General features: G+C 38.1%; 1 protein-coding gene across 7 annotated transcripts in view; it reads left to right on the forward strand.

The window, feature by feature from the left end:
- stard13b (StAR related lipid transfer domain containing 13b) overlaps positions 1-20,094 on the forward strand; it is a 109,629-nt gene extending 89,535 nt beyond the window's left edge. For 6 of the 7 annotated variants that reach the window (XM_039670522.2, XM_089121101.1, XM_089121102.1 and 3 more), the window contains 13 exons: positions 9,247-9,318; positions 10,256-10,337; positions 12,611-12,674; positions 13,220-14,568; positions 15,525-15,695; positions 16,009-16,168; positions 16,293-16,491; positions 16,588-16,798; positions 17,177-17,297; positions 17,389-17,625; positions 17,798-18,015; positions 18,949-19,125; positions 19,248-20,094. In XM_039670522.2, the coding sequence (XP_039526456.2) occupies positions 9,247-9,318; positions 10,256-10,337; positions 12,611-12,674; positions 13,220-14,568; positions 15,525-15,695; positions 16,009-16,168; positions 16,293-16,491; positions 16,588-16,798; positions 17,177-17,297; positions 17,389-17,625; positions 17,798-18,015; positions 18,949-19,125; positions 19,248-19,365 (3,179 nt within the window). In that variant the 3' untranslated portion in view covers positions 19,366-20,094. Of the gene's footprint in view, positions 1-3,654; positions 3,808-9,246; positions 9,319-10,255; positions 10,338-12,610; positions 12,675-13,219; positions 14,569-15,524; positions 15,696-16,008; positions 16,169-16,292; positions 16,492-16,587; positions 16,799-17,176; positions 17,298-17,388; positions 17,626-17,797; positions 18,016-18,948; positions 19,126-19,247 lie in introns of those variants that run through there. The other variant, XM_039670525.2, reaches the window with a different exon arrangement.
- Positions 20,095-20,107: the final 13 nt, after the last annotated feature.

Below are 20,107 nucleotides of genomic sequence, written 5' to 3' on the forward strand. Positions count from 1 at the left end.
AGTAATTATATATATATATATATATATATATATATATATATATATATATATATATATATATATTATTTTTAATGTTTTTGGAAGAAGTCTCTTATGCTCATCAAATTTATTTGATCTAAAATACAGTAATATAGTGAAATATTATTACTATTTAAAATTATGGTTCCCTAGCGGAAAGATAAAGACTCAGGGAACGAGGGTTACATACGTAACCGAGATGTTTTCTATCTGAATATACTTTGAAATACAATTTATTTCTATGCATACAAGATAATTGCATTTTTATATATGGATTTCCATATTGTAATATTGAAAGACTGGATCTGTGACAAAGGTAAAACTAAATCTATCCATAAAAGTCAATTGAAAAGTAGCCAAAATAAATGATAAACGCATGATCGAAAATGGCAGTGGACCACAGCCATCCGTATAAATGGTTTAATTCGTTGCTCATGTCTTATCTCACCTAGCACTGGCATGTCCTCAGAAAAATAGGTACATGACGCGCCTGCATTGGTCAAACGTGTTTAGGTGAGATGATGCTGGGTGAGATGAATCACTGCCAGTTTATGTGTTTTGGTGATGCATGAATGCTTCTTTGACGTCTATAGACTCATCTGACGTAGACACACATACAGTGAATGGTGTTTTAAAAACCCAGTGTCCCAAAATGTTTGACCGTACATGGCAATCAATCACGTTACGCTCAACCGCAGACGTGTTTACACATTTGCTGCCCTTTACGCTATACACATTGTGTGGTCGTAATATAATCCACACATGAACAATAGGGAGATGGTAATCTGAGCCGGATTTATGTCTGTTTTGGCGTGACGCACCACATCACTAGCCAGACAGAGCGTATACAGATTTTGGGTACGTCTGCATGTCCCCATACACATATCGCGTCTCTTTTCTTGCACATGAGGCGCATTACCACGTGTAAATATTTAGTTCTTGCTCAAGGACATTACTTTTAGATCAGGATGTGGGGTAGTGAAGTACCGCTGATGATAAAAGCTTTCAGAAATTGAACACAGCCTTAAAATCTATTCATGTTTGAGCATCGTTTTCCCCCAGTTTCACAGACAAGGCTTAAAATATGTCACTGCTGTTGTTTTGTCTCTAAATTGCACATTTTTTTAAAAAGCTACTTAAATGTCCTCATTGAAGGCCTAATCCTGGTTTAATCTAAGCCCTGTCTTTGAAACCAGGCCTACATGTAGTGTTATGACCAGAATAGTGGCCAAAAAAGTTTCCTTTTGATATATATAGTTGGTCGTCAGTGTATATCTTTAAATGTTTGGCCCACTGATTTTGATGTGTAGTTTTTCCGTTGTCTCACCAGATGTTCGGATGTTTTACCATGACACATCAAGCACAGAGGTTTCCACAGACAACAATCTCATGTTTGTCTGCCATTTAGTATAGAAGACAGTTTCCTCTTACAAGGAATCTAGTCTATTCTGACACAGCGAAGTCAAAAAAAGCATGTGTTTGAGTTATCTGTCAGTCCTGCGTCCCCTCGGGGGCGTCTGACTCAGCCCGTGGAACTTTGATTCTGTGCCATGCATTATCTCCAGGTGTTTTCCAATGAAAGCATCAGGCTTTACTGTAAGATATTGTGAGCTTGTGTCACGGCTGTTTTCAGTCACTCGACAGCCCCGTCTGGCTGATTCATAACTTAAGTTGTGTTTTTGTAAGGTGGTCAAAAAAGGCTTTCACAGCCGTTATCTTGTGTTGCTGCTCCTGGGTTTATTGGTGTAGTTGCCTGAAGCCTTTTTTTTTAAGATTCATAGATCAAATATGTACAGAAATGTTAAGACTAACGTTATGGAGAGCTTGTACTCCTATAGGATTATATATCCAAATAAGATTCTGCAGGGATTATGATGTAAATTATTGTTTATTTTATACATTATATTTTGTCATAAACCTAACCCTTAAAAAAGAAATAAATATATATATATATATATATATATATATATATATATATAAATATAAACATAAAATACATTTGTCTTTTTTAAAATAATTTATTTAAAAATGTAAAATTTAGGGCTGTCAAACGATTAATCGCGATTAATCACATCCGAAATAAAAGTTTGTGTTTACATAATATATGTGGGTGCACAGTGTATAATTATTTTATATATATAAATACACACACATGCTTGAATATATTTAAGAAATATTTTCATTTATATACTGTATATAGATTTATATATAATTTACATTATATATAAATATAAATATTTTATATATAAATAATATTTTTTCTTAAATATACATTCATGTGTGTGTGTATATATATATATATATATATATATATACAAAATAATTATACACAGTGCACCCACATACTGTATATTATGTAAACACAAACTTTTATTTTGGATACGATTAATCGCAATTAATTGTTGGACAGCCCTAGTAAAATTATACATTTTTAATTAAATTATTTCATATGTTAACATTATTTACACTGTATACATTTAAATGTATTTCATGTTTTTAGTATGTTAAATATATTTAAAAGTATCAATGCACAATTTCTAATGTACCATATACATTACCGATAATACCGATAATAATCGGTACAGACAATAATAATTATATGCACCTCATACTTTATATGTATTTAACAAAATAAATACTGTTTCAACATTTGTTTGTAATGCATTGCAACTATGATATGGCCCAAAACCATAATTAAAAAAGCTCGATCAGACAACAAAGATGTTCCTTTGAGTTTGGCGGAATGCTTTCTGGCATTCTGTTGGCGACAGTCTTTTGTCTTCTTTCTTTATTGTTTGATCCCACAGCAGTAGCTACAGCCCACAAGGGCCTTCCCATAATGCTTTGGGTCACATTTCTGATGTATGTAACAATCGGTGGGCAGCAAACACTCAGCAGACACTACATAATGTGCCATATTTTCCCCAGTGAATCTCTTTTAGTGTTCACTTCTTTTGGTGTTCCATTCTCATTCGGTTTTCCGTCATCCAGAGTGGCATTACAGGAATTTGGACCATTTTGGTTTCCCATTTTCCCAGCAACACGCTTAAAAATAAAGGTTCCAAAAGTGAGCGATGCCATTGAAGATCCATTTTTTTGGGGTTCCCTAAAGAACAGTTGTTAAAAGAAACATTTCTAAGAGTGAAGGACATTATAAATCTGAATATAAAGAATCGTTTTGTGTAATGGAAAGGTTCAATGTACTGTATGTTAAAGGTTCAAAGAACTTTTAAGACGGAAGAGGGCGACTGTTTCACCCTGCTTGCTTGTACAGGAATATTTTGCCAACATCAAGGTCGTCCCCCCCAAGCTATAAAACTCAAAGTTAAGGGAGGGATGTGAGACATCTTGCAATCTTTTCTACATGAGATAGATTGTAGGTTTGGGAGACCAAAGGGATCAGTGGGGGTTGATTACATCATGAGACGGCAAGAAAAGAAATTCCCGCATTTCCAGTGTCCTGCCACTTAGAGGGCGAACGAAAGGCCAGTGCCAAGAGAAAGAGTGAGTTGTGATGGTTTAAGTGGAAGAGAGAAGAGGAATGGAGGGGGTAGATATACTGGAAAGGGGGCTTGGACTTGAGGACCAATGAGACTAAATCAAAGACAGAGGGAGTGAAAAATAAAGGGGAGGGAAATAGGACGTGTGTGAGAGAGAGAGAAACACCAAAGCTGAGAGAGAAGCAGAAGAGGAGACAGTTAAGGGCGCACAGAAAATATGTTTTGGGAAGAAGCAATCCTGGTTTAAACTTCACAGGACTGTTCTTTTTTAACAGGATGAAAGTCTCTCGTAAGTAAATGTACAACTTTATTAAATTTCATTGATCTGTTTCTTCCACTATGTTTCATTTATTTATTACTTAAGTGGCTGACCTTGAGTGAACACCGTATCTTACATAAGGTTATTCAGCGAGGAAAGGAAGGTGTCAGTGTTTCGCACATATTAAGCGGCACTCTGTTTTTATTGTGTCGGTGGCGGGCTGTGTTACAAAGTTATTGTTGTGGCATGTACTCTGCACGCAGTTTGGCCGCATTTAAAAGTGAGTATTTCCCCCGCTGGTGGCGAGCCAGTAGCTGAGCTCTTTATCCTTCCGATTCTTTGAGAAAACACAAAGACGGAAAAGAAATCGTAGCTTTCGGGATAGTGTTACAGTATACTGTGCGACGTGGAATTCCCAGCTTAGGTTTCCGTATTGGCTGCAGCTGTGGGACTTTGATAAGGATGCCGCTACACTTTCAGTGTTACAGTGCAGGAGGTGCTATGTAGCACGCACAGCGCTCCTGGGAACTGATGCTTAGTCACAAAGGAGGTTTCCTCACCTTCTGTTGAACCAATTGAAATGGCGCAGTGACAGGCACGTTGCTGGTTTATTAGAGCCAGAACAGCGATGGTGGTGAGAGGAATTGCCCCGTTTATATAACAGTGATATTTGTTTTTTAATAGATACATTTTTTGTTCTTTTGGAGAGGATTATTTTGTGTTCCATCCACTATTGTGAACAAACTTTGTTTAATCTTTCAAGAGAATTTGTTCATTAAATGTTACTGGGTTTTTTGTTTTGTTACTGTTTTTTTCGGGAACACATATTCACTATTAACTATGAATTTTGCCTCAATAAATCCCTACTGCCTCTTAACAGTTAGTAAAGTTGTTTTTATGTTTAGGTATTGGGTAGGATTAAGGGATGTAGGATATGGTCATGTATAATAAGGCTTTAAGATGTGGTTTATAAGTAATAATAAACAGCCAATATCCTAGTAACATGCATTCTAATAAGCACCTAGTTAATAGTGAAAATTGAACCCTAAAATAGAGTGTTACCTGTTTTTAGAGTGTTATCCATTTACACTAGAAGTGTCATTTAAAATCACTTGGGATATCCAGAGCAGGTTTGGTTGTTTTGATTATTATAGATGTTAAATTGCAAATGAATGGCGGAGTTTGAGGCCTGTTCTTAATTTTTTTTATTGTTTTTTTAATATATTTTTTTATGTAATGTACCAAGTTTATCTGTAAATATTTATTTTATTTTTTAATTTTTTGTATATAATTTTAATTTATATATGCAAAATTAGGATCTATTTCAAATAAATGGTTTCTATTTGTCAAAGAATCCAGAATTTTTTTCAGATCTGATTTTTTAAAAATCTTCCACAAAGATATCAAAGTTTCCACAAAGATATCAAGAAATACATTGATTATAGTAAGCACAACAGCATATTAGAATTAGAATATATATAAGCGATAAGGTACGAGAGGCTGTGCTGTATCGTGAATAAGAATGATATTCTCCTCTTTGCGTCGTACCTAATAACGCCCTTCAGGTGTTATTTATTCACGATACAGCACTTGCCTCGAGTACCTTGTTGCTTTTATAAAATGGTTACCACACAATAAATATTAAAGTAAAAATAAATATGTATTAGTGCAAGTTTCATGACGTAAAATCACTAAAAGCTTTCCTTCCGCTAGAAAAAAATAGTCCCTGACCGTGAACAGCAACAACGTTCCAACGTGTAATATGCATGAAAGCTCAAATAAAAACAACATAGGAACCGCAGTGTTGCGCAGTGAAAAATAGAACCGTTGATCATAGCCGTGTTTTATCATGAATAAACCACAGCTATTGACCAATCAAAATCAAGGATTGGAACTAACCGTTTTTTAAATATATGAAATATATGCCTCATTGGTCAACCTTGTCTAAGTATTTGTATCACTGATTAAGTCAAGTTATTTGTGACATATTTAGTGAAAAATCATATTGTGTGCTTTTGAACCTCAAGGTCATTTCATCTGCTAATATTTGCCCGTGGCTTTGCTTGTTACATTAGTTCACTTCAGTCAGATAAATCCCTCAGAGGTTACTGCTATAGTTGTGCTGAGTAGCTATAGGCTCTGAGTTTCGTGACATGCTTATAAAGAAAAATCTTATATCACTTGACGTCTGCAGCATTTAGTCTTTCCCACAGGAGCTGCTGAAGTGAACAAACCGTATTGTTTGGTAAATGAGTTGACACAATAGAAATGTAATCTAAGTGGGGTGGAGGCAGCGCAGGAATTTTCACATCGGTTGTATGTTACTGTCAATATGATGAATGGAAACCCAGGCGACTGACTTTCTGACGCAGCTTGGAGGGCGGGCATATGGGCTGCACCCACCCACAGGAGACCCTTGGGGCGTGATTTGGATTGTCAAGTGGTTTGGCATAAGATTCAGGTCATTTTTCTCTTTTTTTTTAATTTAGCTGTTGAGAGTTGTGAAGTAAAGGTCACCTTATAGAGTCACTCCTGTACTGCTGAATCAGGTGAGAATGGAAAAGTTTCTGTTAGATAGTCCTTATCATAATATCTTAGGGAATGGATTGTAAGGCACTGTTTTGTATTGTGAAAAGCGCTAAACAAATACATTGTAATTTGAACCAAATGTGACTTTCAGTTATTATTATATGCTATTAAAGTATGTAGTACAATAGTATATGTCTTTTATTATGATTTGTTGCCAGTAAACTTGAGTAACTTGATAGCTGGTTGAATAGCGAGGAAATCTTAAACAAAAGAAAGTATGTGCTTATGTTCTTATATTGTTTTGTGAATATCGGATTTAGTGGTTTCAAACCCAAACACTGACTTAAATGTTGTGTATTTTACACATATTTTGTGAGATGAACGGATTATGAACAGTTTATGTCACTGACTGTTGTCATCTTTGTCTCAGATATTTCTTCTTCTAATCTAAAATAAATAAATGAGACAATTATTGACACATGTACATATGACATACAGCTAATGTGTATGTTCTAGATCATATAATGTGGCATTGAAAGATTTTGATGAGAAAAGTTGGAGTTTATATTGAGATCTCTTTATTGCAGACTTTGCTATATTTCCTGATCTGAGCATGTGAGTTTATTAGGTTTGTTTTCTCAAGAGAAAATTATCTCTATTTACTTCTTATTTATCTCATTGTTGCTATTTATTTGTGATTTTCCTTCCCGTTTTAATTTTTTTACACTCTTGTGTTTTAATGACCGGATGGTCTTTGACCTTTTTGGTCAACCCTAAAAAAAAATTGTTTTGCTCATTGGACCAATAAATCAATATATTTATGAATGTTCCATGTCTTCTGGAAGATAATATTAATCACAGTTTCCTAGCGTTATTCCAAAGCTGACCACTAAAAGCTTTCTTTTTTTTTTTTGAGGAAAAATCAAAAACAGGCTTCAGACATTTTACTACATTGTGTTAACCCTCCAGAAGCTTTGTGTCAGGTGATGTCTATTGGTACGTGTCGTGAAAGGATTTGGTTATCGGGATCATGATGCCAATATGTAACTGATCTCTTAATCCTGAAGATCTTAGGCTATCCTTGTTTTATCATGTAGGATTACCAGCAGACTTTACAGGCTCGCAGGGATGTGTGATTATCTTGTAACCTGGCTGGTTCCTGACCTACAAGAATAACCTTGTTCATGCAGTTGCAGGAAGAGAAACATAATTAAATTACACAGAACTGATTATGTTATGTAATAGCTCCTCAATCTTTCTCTCGCTTCCTGTCCAAGAGCACACAAGCTCTTCTAAAAATAGTTTTGATAACTGTCTATGAAACAAAATGCTAGCGTGATCCACCTAGTCTCCTACCAGTGTACACCAGTGTACTGTGCAGTGGTGGAATGTAACGAAGTACAAATACTTCGTTACTTTACTTAAGTACATTTTTCACGTATCTTTACTTTACTTAAGTACAATAAATAGTGCATACTTTTTACTTTTACTTCGTTACATTTTGCAGCAATTATTATACTTTCTACTCCACTACATTTCTACAACTTCTGTTACATTTTCGTTACATTTTCTGATCAGTTTTTCCCCTGCCAAAACGTAATCTGACCGTCCGTTCGTTGCACGTTTGTCTCACCAGTGACGTTTGTTTGGTTGCCATAGATACAGTATATCAACCCGGTCACACTAAATGCGTCTCACACGCAGTGTGTTTATCGTGCAACTCATACGCGAAAATGTGTTTTTACATGCATAGGAAACACACCGTGTGTAATATATGTTTGGTTTGGTTAGGATTATGGCAAGCCAAGAGGCTCAGAATTACACCATAAATTCTTCTCGTTTACTGCCAAACATAGTTATTAACATATAGTAAGGATAAGCATGATGTGTATATTGCCTAATTGCAAGCTTGTTTCAGAAATGGTGACATTTTTTTCCATCATTATTAAACATCATTATAGGAGTAGGCTATTAGGTTGAATGAGTTAGAATTAAATGTTTTATTAATCATTAGAAAATAGACATTAAGATAATAAATTGTTATGCAAGTACTTTTACTTTTAATACTTAAAGTACATTTAAAATAAAGTACTTTTTACTTTTTACTTAAGTATGGTGGTCATTGTGTTACTTCTACTTTTACTAAAGTAAATATTTATCTGGGTATTTGTACTTTTACTTAAGTACTGAGATTCAGTACTTCCTCCACCACTGGTACTGTGCCTTTACTAGGATGCAAGTTTCCAGTGACATACACACTGTTTTATACACACTGTCTGTGTGTGTATGTACTGTATATATATATATATATATATATATATATATATATATATATATGCATATATTTGGATATTTTAGACATTGTGAGTGTGTGTGTACATACAGTACATGTATTAATTTTTAATTAAATGTATTAACTTTACGCGAAACTGCTGCATAGCGTACACAATCACCAAATGCGTAATCATGCATAGCATACACAAATGTTGAATGCATACGCAGTCACCAATCAGCATGTATTTTATGTTTAACAGTTATGTGGATATTTAATTTGGACCTGGGCGGAGCTATTTTGCCAACTTGTTGCAGTCACTGTGTTGTAATTTAATAACTATAATGAGTAAACGTTTTGCCACTCGGTATAGTTAATTATTTGTAAATCAACCGGAAATTTATCTTCCCTAAATTGAGAGTATCTTATATGCTATAAGGCACAGGATTGAATATAAATATATATCCATGTGAATATGCTGTACTTTGGCTTTGTTTTAGAGAGACATGAAAGATGCCTGACTTTGTTATTATGTGGTCATTATGATCTCAAAGTTTGATGCGACCCATGAAACTGAGCCCTCTAATCATTTTTCTTCTTTGTCTTTATATATCGAACAGATAGACATGCTTTATGAGTCTGACATGTACAAATATTTTGTGTTGCAGAAATCGAGGCAAAGGAAGCTTGTGACTGGCTACGGGCGGCAGGATTCCCCCAGTACGCCCAACTCTTCGAAGGTAACACTACACCACACGAGAAACTTTTAGAAAACCTCACAAATGTTATCACACCCAACTGTGTAATTGTTGTTAAAACTGATACGAGGGAGACTGGTACTCTCATTCAGATTTCTAAACAATGATATGACATCAGCATTATCCATCGAGGGGTTTAGTTTCCGATGTAGTTGCGACAGGCTCGTGTTAATGGCTGCCAGACCTCATAATGTTAAGCTGGTTTTAGCTCATTCATTTCCCCATGTGGTGGGATGTGTATCTTTTTCATATCACCTCAAATGTTTCTCTTTTGACTCCTACATCTGAAATTTTCATCTGAAATGCAAAGAGGTACAGGTCATTGGTCAAACTGGTTCCAGTTAAGAGGTAGCACTTGAACATACTAGAGTATGACGTCTTCAAAGGGAAACGGAGGTCATGGGAATAACCTTGCCACAAAAACACTGCCTTTTTCACTCGCCCTTGGCGAACGCTTTTGATGTTGGAGTGTTAGTCTTTGGATGCAATTGTGTGAACACTTTCTATTTTTCTTTTCTTTTTATATTTCTTCAGCACCCCAGGTGCTCTGGGATATTTTTTTTACAATAGATATTTTCAAGAATCCATTTGAAGGGACTGACGTATGCCGTAAACCGGTCGATTTTTGTAGCCAAGCTCAGTTTTTGGGGGGCAAACCCTGTCTCAGTTTATTAGCATCTGGAAGTCTAAAACAAGTCAGCTACTCTCTTTGGCTTGGCTATCGCTCTGGAAAGAATGTGTTGTCAGGTTTTTTTTTATTTAAGAGTGTGGGCGCTTGAATTCCTCTGTGTTCACTGTGAACATGCAAGATTGGCCTGTTAACGAATCATTACGTCCTTAAAAGACATCTGTTTTATTCCAGCATTTGACTATAATGAGCTTGATTGTTGAAATGGGATATGCCTGTGTTTCTTTACAGATTCTCAGTTTCCAATTGACATCTCTCCTGTTAAAAAAGACCATGACTTCTTGGAGAAAGACCTCGTGGAACCTCTGTGCCGGTAAGGATTGTGTACTTCCTAAACCAAGAAAATGTCCATAGTCTGTAAACCACTGAAACTAATGAACAACTCAAGTTCAGTCATTTAGAACATTCTGTGTTTTCTGTATTTTTTGGGAAACACAATGAGTGTAATTTAAAAATTATTGAGGCTTAATCATGACATTATTTACTTGTGCATTTCAAAATGGTTGAAATGAGGGAATCTACACTGGACTTGAGTTTAATTGATGCAATACCCAACTACAGCAATGAAACAAGATGAGAAATTTGACTCTCAGGACCTTGTCATTACTGATGGCTAAAGGAAATCGTATGGTGATAGACTAATGGCCAATTACAGGATTTCGTTTGGATCTTCTATTTTGTAGTGGTTGAGGGTTGTAACCCTTCACAGACATTGCAATGGCAAATCAATGGCTTTTAAATGGTCTTAGTCATCAGTAGTGACAACAGGACCTTCTTTTTTATTGCTGTCATTATGTGTTTTAACAGTCTGGTGTAGTTTTTCTCATGTCAATCTTCTTGTAATGCAGAAGTAAATAATGGCATAATGAAAGCAACTACTGACTCAATAAAGTTCGTAAATTACACTCATTGTGTTTCCCCAGAAATAAAGTACATCATGTTCTCAATGAGTTAGCTTTTCCTCTTGTTTAGACACTGAATTTGAGTTCCCAAATTAAGATGAAAAGAGCCTTCCAGTAACTTTGGTTGCCTCGGAGACTACCCTGGTAGGAGAGCATTGGGGGCAAAGGGGGGCGTTCTCAAGCTGGTCTACTGTGACTCTAAACAACCCTTAAGCAACTCATCGAAATTCCAAACCTGTTTACTGTTGTATGGGAAACAATGTCCGACATTCCCACCTCTCCCCCTGACTTCTCACTTTTCTACAGCCCCCGGAGGGGAACAACCCGGTAAACAATTCTAGCACGACGTGCCCAGTAATTTGTGGATGTTTGGAAGCACCAGTAAAAAAAGTTAACATCTTTAGCCTTTCTGACACTTTGCTCTCTACAATTTGCAGATGACGACTTCTTGATTTGTGGACTAATAACTTAGCTTGTTTAATAAATTAATTATCAGGAAGTCATCAAAGTAGCCCTATTAACTCTTCATATTTTTTGCCAATTGTAGGGTTGTCGTGATACCAATAATTCAGTGGTCAATACCAACACCAGTGAAATTCTTAATAATGCAAATTTTGATACCACAATAACAAAGTTAACATTTATGGCGATACCTTGTCTTATTGGGACCAGTGCCATATTTTCTTGAGTGAATTGTTTAATCTTTGCTCTCCATTCTCCATGGCCAATGTCTTTCAGTTTGTTTCATTATGCACCCACTGTGTTCTGCAATTCATGTTTTATATCTTAAATCTTTTTACTTTCATGGCCACTCACACAGACCAAATGAACAATATGAGAGTCATAAAATGTCATGATTATTGCATCACAAACACCGGCTTGGTTTTCATGCATGCTTGAGGCACGCAATGTGTTGTCGTCTTTTCCACATTATCCTTTTCTTTCCCTTCACAGCATTAACAGCTTCTAATAAATCTTCCCTGCACACTTTCAGATCCAGGAGAAGACTACTTTATTTCTGTTAACGTTTTATTGGAAATATTGATATGTTGCGGTGTTGCTTCAAGACCTTTATTATGAAAGGTTGTAATTGAAATGCTCTGCTATTCAAAATGACTCAAGTTCAAAGAGAAGCTTGAGCCCACAACTTTGTGAAAAGCTCAAAAAGCTGCTTTACTTTCATCCCAATGGAGTTTTTCATATTTGATGGACCACGCAAATTACTAAAAAAAGAAAGACCTATTTTCAAGAGGTTTTGGGAATGGCATCAAAGAAAAGCAAGCTCTTATGTTTTTTGTTCGATGTTTTGAATTTGAGGGTAAAAACAGGCCTCTCAGACCTGGAAGAGTGACTATGTGGCAGCTGGAATCAACACCACATTAGTTGCTCTTGAGGGCCATTGAAAACCATGACAACTGCAGGTCGCAAGCTTCCGCCAATTAAAAGCAAGTGTACATGAGAGAGAGTAGACCATTGGCCAATTATTGTGCCTAATTAGGTTTTCTGCTCACCAGAGCTGAGTGTTGGATAGCAAGGACATAGATCTTATAGCTTGATTAAATTAGAAACAGCCACAGAAGGCTGTTCTGATATTGTGTCCACATCACTACTGTATACGCAATGCAAAATAAAGCCAGTTTGTTGGAAAGGCTTTTTGAATTTCTATCCATTTTTTTCTTTTTAGGCGATTGAATACGCTGAACAAGTGTGCCTCTATGAAACTGGACGTAAACCTTCCCAAGAAAAAAGTAAGTGTCGCATAATTTCTATTTAACACTAGCAGTGTATGTGCATTGTTCTAGCGAATTCATGTTATGGTGGTTTTGCTGCTAGAATCAAGAGGGTTATCATGCCTGTAAAAACCTTGCGTTTTAACTCTAAAAACAACTACAACCCTTTTTTTATCACAATAAGATTGATATATGAGAAAGCCACTAGCATAGTCTTGAGTGAATTGATATTTCTGCTTTCTATCCTAAAGTATAGTATCACTTATTGTACCATCTAAAAGTATTGAATAGAAACTGATACTTTGTGTTATATCACACTGGTTATATAATGATTTAACAGAGGAAGGAATGTGCCCTTTGAAAACATGAAAAAGCCATTTGAGTGAATCTAAACTGTTACCTCTGGGGGTTCTGGATTGTGGAGAAGGAAAAAGGGGGAAAAAAAGAGAGAGTGAAAGAAAGGGTTGGGATGGTATTCAAGTGTTGAATTGCTAAACTAGTAAAGGAAAAGGTATGGCAATGAAAAGACATATATATTTATTCATTCCCTTGTTGATTTGCAGAGCGAAGACTCAGATGAAGATGACCTCTTTGCCATCAGTGACAAATGGACCTTTGAATGGAGCAGTCGCCGCTGGTCCAGGCTCCAAGACATTGATTGCCTGCTGAGGGGAGTGGAAAACAAGAATTCAGGGGAGAACTCTGCCCTGAGGCCAACAACCAGCAGCGAGAGTGTTCTAACAGATTTGAGTGAGCCAGAGGTTTCCTCGCTCCACAGCGAGAGCAGCGGTGGAAGCAGCGTTATTCCTGCGCACAGCGCGGATGACTCGGACAGCTCACACCGCACCTGCTCGGACTCTTCAGCCATGCCTGACCACACATCACTAGGTGTGGCCAATTTCTCGAGCTATGTTTCGCTGCCTGTAAAGCATACCAAGCGAGGACGGACACGAGCTAAAGAGTTCTTACGCCGCATGGAGGCTTTGCAGTTACAGGGAGCGATGGGTGGAAGAGAGAACAGGAGCCTTGTTATAACTGCCCCGGTTCTCCAGCAGGAACCCCAGACTGTGAAAACTCTCCGTTGTGTGGAGATTATCAATTGCGACGCGCGTTTAGTGGAGGAACCTTCCGGCATGGGGTTGCCATCCCAGTCCAGCAGCGAAGGGAGCAGCAGTCAGTCCAGCGGGAGTGCCGTCAGTACGCCAAACCTGAAGGAACGCAATGTCCACCGGGCCAATCACAAGCGTAGCGGGATGTACCTGGAGGACTTGGATGTGTTTTCCAGTCTCATCCAGGGTAAGCGCGTGGCCGAGCAGAACCGCCGCAATGAGTTCCGCTCCTACGAGGACCTGGTGGTGCATATTCCTAAAGATCACAAACCTGGAACCTTTCCCAAAGCTCTGTCCATTGAGAGTCTTTCACCCTCAATAGCAACCTCCATCAACTGGCACTCGGATGTCAAACGTCCACCCAGCATCAAAGAACCTCGGCCCATCACGCAGTGTTGCACGCGAGGCAGTCGGATCAGCATTTATGACAACGTACCTGGCTCACACCTGTATGCCAGCACCGGCGACCTCATTGACTTGGAAAAAGAAGACCTTTTCCCACATTTGGACGATATTCTGCAACATGTTAATGGGTTGCAACAGATCGTGGACCACTGGTCCAAGAATGTACTGCCCAATAGTGAAAATGCAGGGAAGGAGCGCGTTGATTGTAACGGAGAGAGAGGGGACCCGAAGTCGTCCAGCCAGATCACATTGGACTTTGAGGGACAATCAGTTCTGGAGGGTCAGGCTACCCTCAGTGATGTAGACAGGGATGGGGTGTCGCTTAATGAAACAGAATCCACAGGAATGAGGGAAAGGAGAGACTCTGGTGTCGGGGCTTCGCTTACCAGACCAAAACGGTAAGATTCAGAGCTAACAATGCTATAATATACAGTATGTGTTGCATTCAGAACTGTAGAAGTTAATTGGAAATAACGATCAGTTGACTGGTCTGTAAATTAGTATGTATACATGTGTATGTTAAACAAAACCTTTATGTAGAGTTTTTTTGAGATGCATCGATCGACCAATCAAATCAGCCGATTTTGCACTCACAGTGGACTAACTCCTCTCATTTGCTCTGGTTAAATAGTGCTTGTATTGCGCATAATTTTACTAATTCCTGCAGGTTTCGTTCTCACACCAAAAGGGTGTGGACCACTGACATTCAGTTAAACGGAGTCAGTTTTAGAACGTAAACATTTGAGAGAAAAACAATGTTTTGTAACAGTATTTTAGACCGTGCGCATACGCTCTTAAAGTGACAGTAGCCTAATAGTCCTGCTGCTGTCTGTGTTTTAATGTTAATCAACCAACAGACTCATTGCAAAAAATCAACAAGGATTAAACTGTATTTAATTTATACAATGAAGACTACCTAGTGTTATTTTACATTTGTTTACTTTCATTTCTGTAGGATTTCTTGAATACCAACCAACTGTTACAGTAAACCCACCTGGAAACCTTAAAGCCGTGTTTATTTCACAGCTGTCTTTATTATGTGTTTATTTGTTCTTATTTTATTACGGACTTTTTAACTGTGTTTTTTTTTTTTTAAATAAAATGTTGCATTGAAGAAAAGTCGATTTTTGTTTGTATATACTGTCAATTATAGTTTGGAATCAGCAAAAATTGGTATCCACAGATCACACTACCAAAAAAATTGGAAATGGAATCAGCCAAGAAAATTGCGATCGGTGCATCTCTTGTAGTTTTAGAATTGTCCAAATGCTGGTTTGGGTCGTTGTGCTCAAAGTCAGCCATTCATTCACCCTCAGGTTTGAATCCCTAACACGGTCCCCTGCTCTTTGTTTAGCTTACGATGGCCGAGTTTCCAGATTTCCAACCGCCTCAGCCATTCGGTCGCCTCTCTCCAGATCTCCAGCCAATCTGCATCCCAGCTTAGTCTGCTACAGAAATTTTCCTTGCTCCGTCTCACCGCCATTATGGAGAAGTACTCCTTGTCCAACAAACATGGCTGGACCTGGTAAGAATCTGTTAGAAAAAGAATCAGATCCTATGGAATTTATGTTACTGTTTAACTTTAGTTTAAAGCTTCAGTCTCTAAGTGTTGTGATTAGCTCAAGAGGGAGTACCAGTAAATCCAGTAACCCATGCACCTTCTACTTGCCACTATTGTTACAGCAGCTAACTTCAGATAACTTCACAAAGCTTTATTGTTGAACTTGTTTCATTTACTTGATGACTTTACTACACTTAAAACATAAAGTATAAAAAATGCCTCTGTGAAATAGGGTAAATGGTATAAAATCCTCTCCATTATTCCTTATGTCTCTCAGGTCTGTGCCAAAGTTCATGAAGAGGATGAAGGTTCCAGACTATAAGGATAAGAATGTGTTCGGGGTTCCACTAATTGTGCATGTTCAACGCTTTGGCCAGCCTCTGCCTCTTGGTGTGCAGCAGGCTTTGCGCTACCTCAGGAGCCAGTGCCTTGATCAGGTCAGTCAGGCTCCTCAAATCTGTGTTATTATTATTCTAAATGCAAACATTATACTATATGTGCACATTACATTTCCATTTTCTTGACTTAATTTCTTTACATATAAAATGTTCTGTTTCCTAGGTGGGCCTTTTTCGCAAGTCGGGAGTGAAGTCTCGTATCCAAGCTCTCAGACAGATGAATGAGAGTTCTCCAGATGATGTCAACTATGAAGACCAGTCTGCGTATGATGTGGCTGATATGGTCAAACAGTTCTTCAGGGATCTTCCTGAGCCACTTCTGACCAGTAAACTGGGTGAAACCTTCCTCCACATTTACCAATGTAAGAAACACTAACTTTTCTCCGACATCAATCTCATGTATTTAGTAAAAGAAATACATACTTCCTTTACTCACCTGATCCTCGTTTCCTCTTTAGATGTGCCCAAAGAGCAGCGCTTGCAGGCCGTGCAGGCGGCCATCATGCTGATGTCAGATGAAAACAGGGAAGTATTGCAAACACTGCTCTGCTTCCTGAGCGATGTCACTTCCGTGCAAGAGAATCAAATGACACCCATGAACATCGCAGTGTGTTTGGCACCTTCGCTTTTTCATCTCAACATCCTGAAAAAGGACAATCTCACACCAAGGTAGCAATTATATCTACTATCAATGGTTCAGTTTGGTTAGAAATCTTTATTAATCGTCATAAAGGAGAAACTAATTTGCCATTATTTCAACTATACATTACAATTCAACTCTACATTCACACTCACTAATATATTAACTATTACCATTTTATCTACTATTATATATACCATGCATTAAGTTCACCCATTCATCCATAAAGCAACACTAAATTAAGATGCGTTTACCCAATAATTAATGTTGAGTTTATGTTTGACATTACTTTTATCATACTATTTTAATTATTATTATTTTACATTGTATTATTTTAAATATTTTTTATTCAACTTTTTAAAAGTTTATTGTCATCTTAACTAAATCGTTTTCTGATCTTTCGACAGAGCTATGCAGATGCAGAAAAAGTATGCTACAGGGAGGCCAGACCAAAAGGACCTAAATGAAAACCTGGCCGCCACTCAGGGCCTGGCACACATGATTACAGAGTGCAACCGCTTGTTTGAGGTGAGACACATACACACACTAACGTTTTTCTTTTTATTGGCCTTTTCAATTATCCCAACTGTTGAATACAAATTGTTTTATTTTCCCTCAGATTCCACATGAAATGGTGACACAATCGAGGAACTCTTACGTGGAGGCGGAGCTTCAGGCTCCCACGATTGAGGAGCTCTGCAAGCGGCAACATCAAGAGGAAGAGGGGGAAGATGAAGGCTCCTGGCCTGCTTTCACGGAGGCCAGACTGCAGGGTCTCCTCAAAGAATCACGGGAAAAGGCCAAAGGTTGGGTGTCCTGCCAGAGCACCGGCAACACCGAGCTGTCCTATAAGAAGGTATGAAAAGAGAATTTTTACTGCTTTTGCAATATATATTGCCACCCCTCAGGGTTCGGGCCAAATTCCAAGCTCGGAGCCCTCCCCCACAGAAGCATATTTTACTATCTGATTTCATGTCCATGTAAACTCGTGAATTAAAACTAAGTAAAGTGCTTTTGTTTGACTCCAGGTGGGTGATGGGAACCCTTTGCGATGCTGGCGGGTTTCGGTGGAGGTGGAGGCTCCTCCGTCTGTGGTTCTGAACCGTGTTCTTCGGGAACGCCACCTGTGGGACGTGGATCTGATGAACTGGAAAGTGTGTGAGGTCCTGGACAGGCAGACGGAAGTGTTCCAGTATGTCCTCAACTGTATGCCCCCACATCCCAGCAGAGACTTTGTAGTGCTCAGGTGGGTTCCAGAACTGAGAATGTCGTAAACATGGAGGAGTGTTGCTCACATTGTCTCTTCCAAATCCCTCACAGGTGCCTAGTAGTGTTTAGGTCGGTTGAGAAATGAATAGAGTGATAGTCATCATGAAAAACTCTACTCCTCCCCCTTGCAATGAAATACATTTAGGATGTTGTTGTACTTGGTCTCATGAGATCAGAGTATTGATTCCCATAAGTCATAAGTCAGAATTTGGCGTAAACAGAATGAGAACATGGATCCATCATGCCTTGTTACCACTGTGCAGGCTGGTGATGGTGATGTAATGGTGTGGGGGATGTTTTCTTGGCACATTTTAGGCCCCTTAGTGCCAATTGGGCATCATTTAAATGCCACAGCCTACCTGAGCATTGTTTCTGACCATGTCCACCTTTATGGCCACCATGTACCCATCCTCTGATGGCTACTTCCAGCAGGATAATCCACCATGTCACAAAGCTTGAATCATTTCAAATTGGTTTCTTGAACATGACAATGAGTTCACTGTACTAAAATGGCCCCCGCAGTCACCAGATCTCAACCCAATAGAGCATCTTTGGGATGTGGTGGAACGGGAGCTTCATGTCCTGGATGTGCATCCCACAAATCTCCATCAACTGCAAGATGCTATCCTACCAATATGGGCCAACATTTCTATAAAATGTTTTCAGCACCTTGTTGAATCAATGCCACGTAGAATTAAGGCAGTTCTGAAGGCGAAAGGGGGTCAAACACAGTATTAGTATAGTGTTCCTAATAATCCTTTAGGTGAGTGTGTATACATTTAAAGTTGTCCTTAGACAAGAACGGGCTCAAAATTCATGTATAACTTAGATAAAAGGTTTTGATCAACTTCAAATAGATTACTTTGTTTACTACATCGGTTTTATATAAAGTTACAATGTTTGTCTTCAGGTCATGGAGGACGGATCTGCCGCGGGGGACGTGTTCTCTGGTGTCGGTGTCTATCGAGCATGAAGACTGTCTACCTGCAGGGGGCATCAGAGCCATAGTGATGGAATCCAATTACTTACTGGAGCCGTGTGGCTCTGGCAAGTCCAGACTCACCCACATCTGCAGAGTGGACCTGAAGTGAGTGTATATATGTATATATAGCTGATTGAGTCACAAACACACACACAACTAGTATTGAACGCTTCGACTGTAAAATGCAAGAATGTCAGTGTGGTAACTTTTTCTGCTCTGCTTTTCAGGGGAAGAACTCCGGAGTGGTATAACAAAGCATTCGGACACCTTTGCGCCGCCGAAGCCGCTCGTATTCGCAATTCCTTTCAGCCGATCCAGGCAGAGGGTCCAGAAACAAAAATTTGAGCCGTGATATCATTCTGGAGCCTGAAATCTCAGTTCTCTGACTCTCAATACCCTGAGAAACGTTCTGCAGCTCTTTGTCCTTTTGCACAATGGACAGAGTTGCCTGGTCTGGGTAATAAACCCAAACAGGAATGTCGTCAACTTACCAATGTACATAAAGCTTGTCCATTTTAATATTATGTTATTGTAACTATTGTTATTTGTATTATAATTAATTATTTTATTCTTTTATATGATCTTATACAATGTATAGGACACTTAAGCTCTTAAGTGCTTCTGGGAAGCATATGTTATTTAATTAAAAAAAGAAAGCTATATTTGCACATGCATGCACCGCATGTCCATGTATGTGTTTGTTTGTATTTGTGTGTATGTGTGTATCAACACACATCTTGTATAGACTATATATATATATATATATATTTAACTGCTCATGTAGTACGACCATTTTGCATTTATGTCTTTGATATCTCCTTTTGCACAGATATCAGTGTAATTCATATGGTACAAAATGTTACTCAGTTGTAAGCTGGGTTTACTTTGCTTTCTCTGTTTCTATTTTAATGTTTGTCCATGAATGGGTGTAATATTATGGAATTTTAACTCGCTTGTTTTAAAGGATGGACACAATGACTTGGGTTTGATTTTTTCAGACCTGCTTTTGTAGTACTGGATTACATTAATGACAGAGACAATGATTTTTAATTAAACTATGTAAATTAATTAATATTCATTTGTTTAC

The sequence above is a fragment of the Pimephales promelas genome, chromosome 16, assembly GCF_988280905.1.
Source record: "Pimephales promelas chromosome 16, fPimPro1.hap1.1, whole genome shotgun sequence".
Taxonomy (NCBI): domain Eukaryota; kingdom Metazoa; phylum Chordata; class Actinopteri; order Cypriniformes; family Leuciscidae; genus Pimephales; species Pimephales promelas.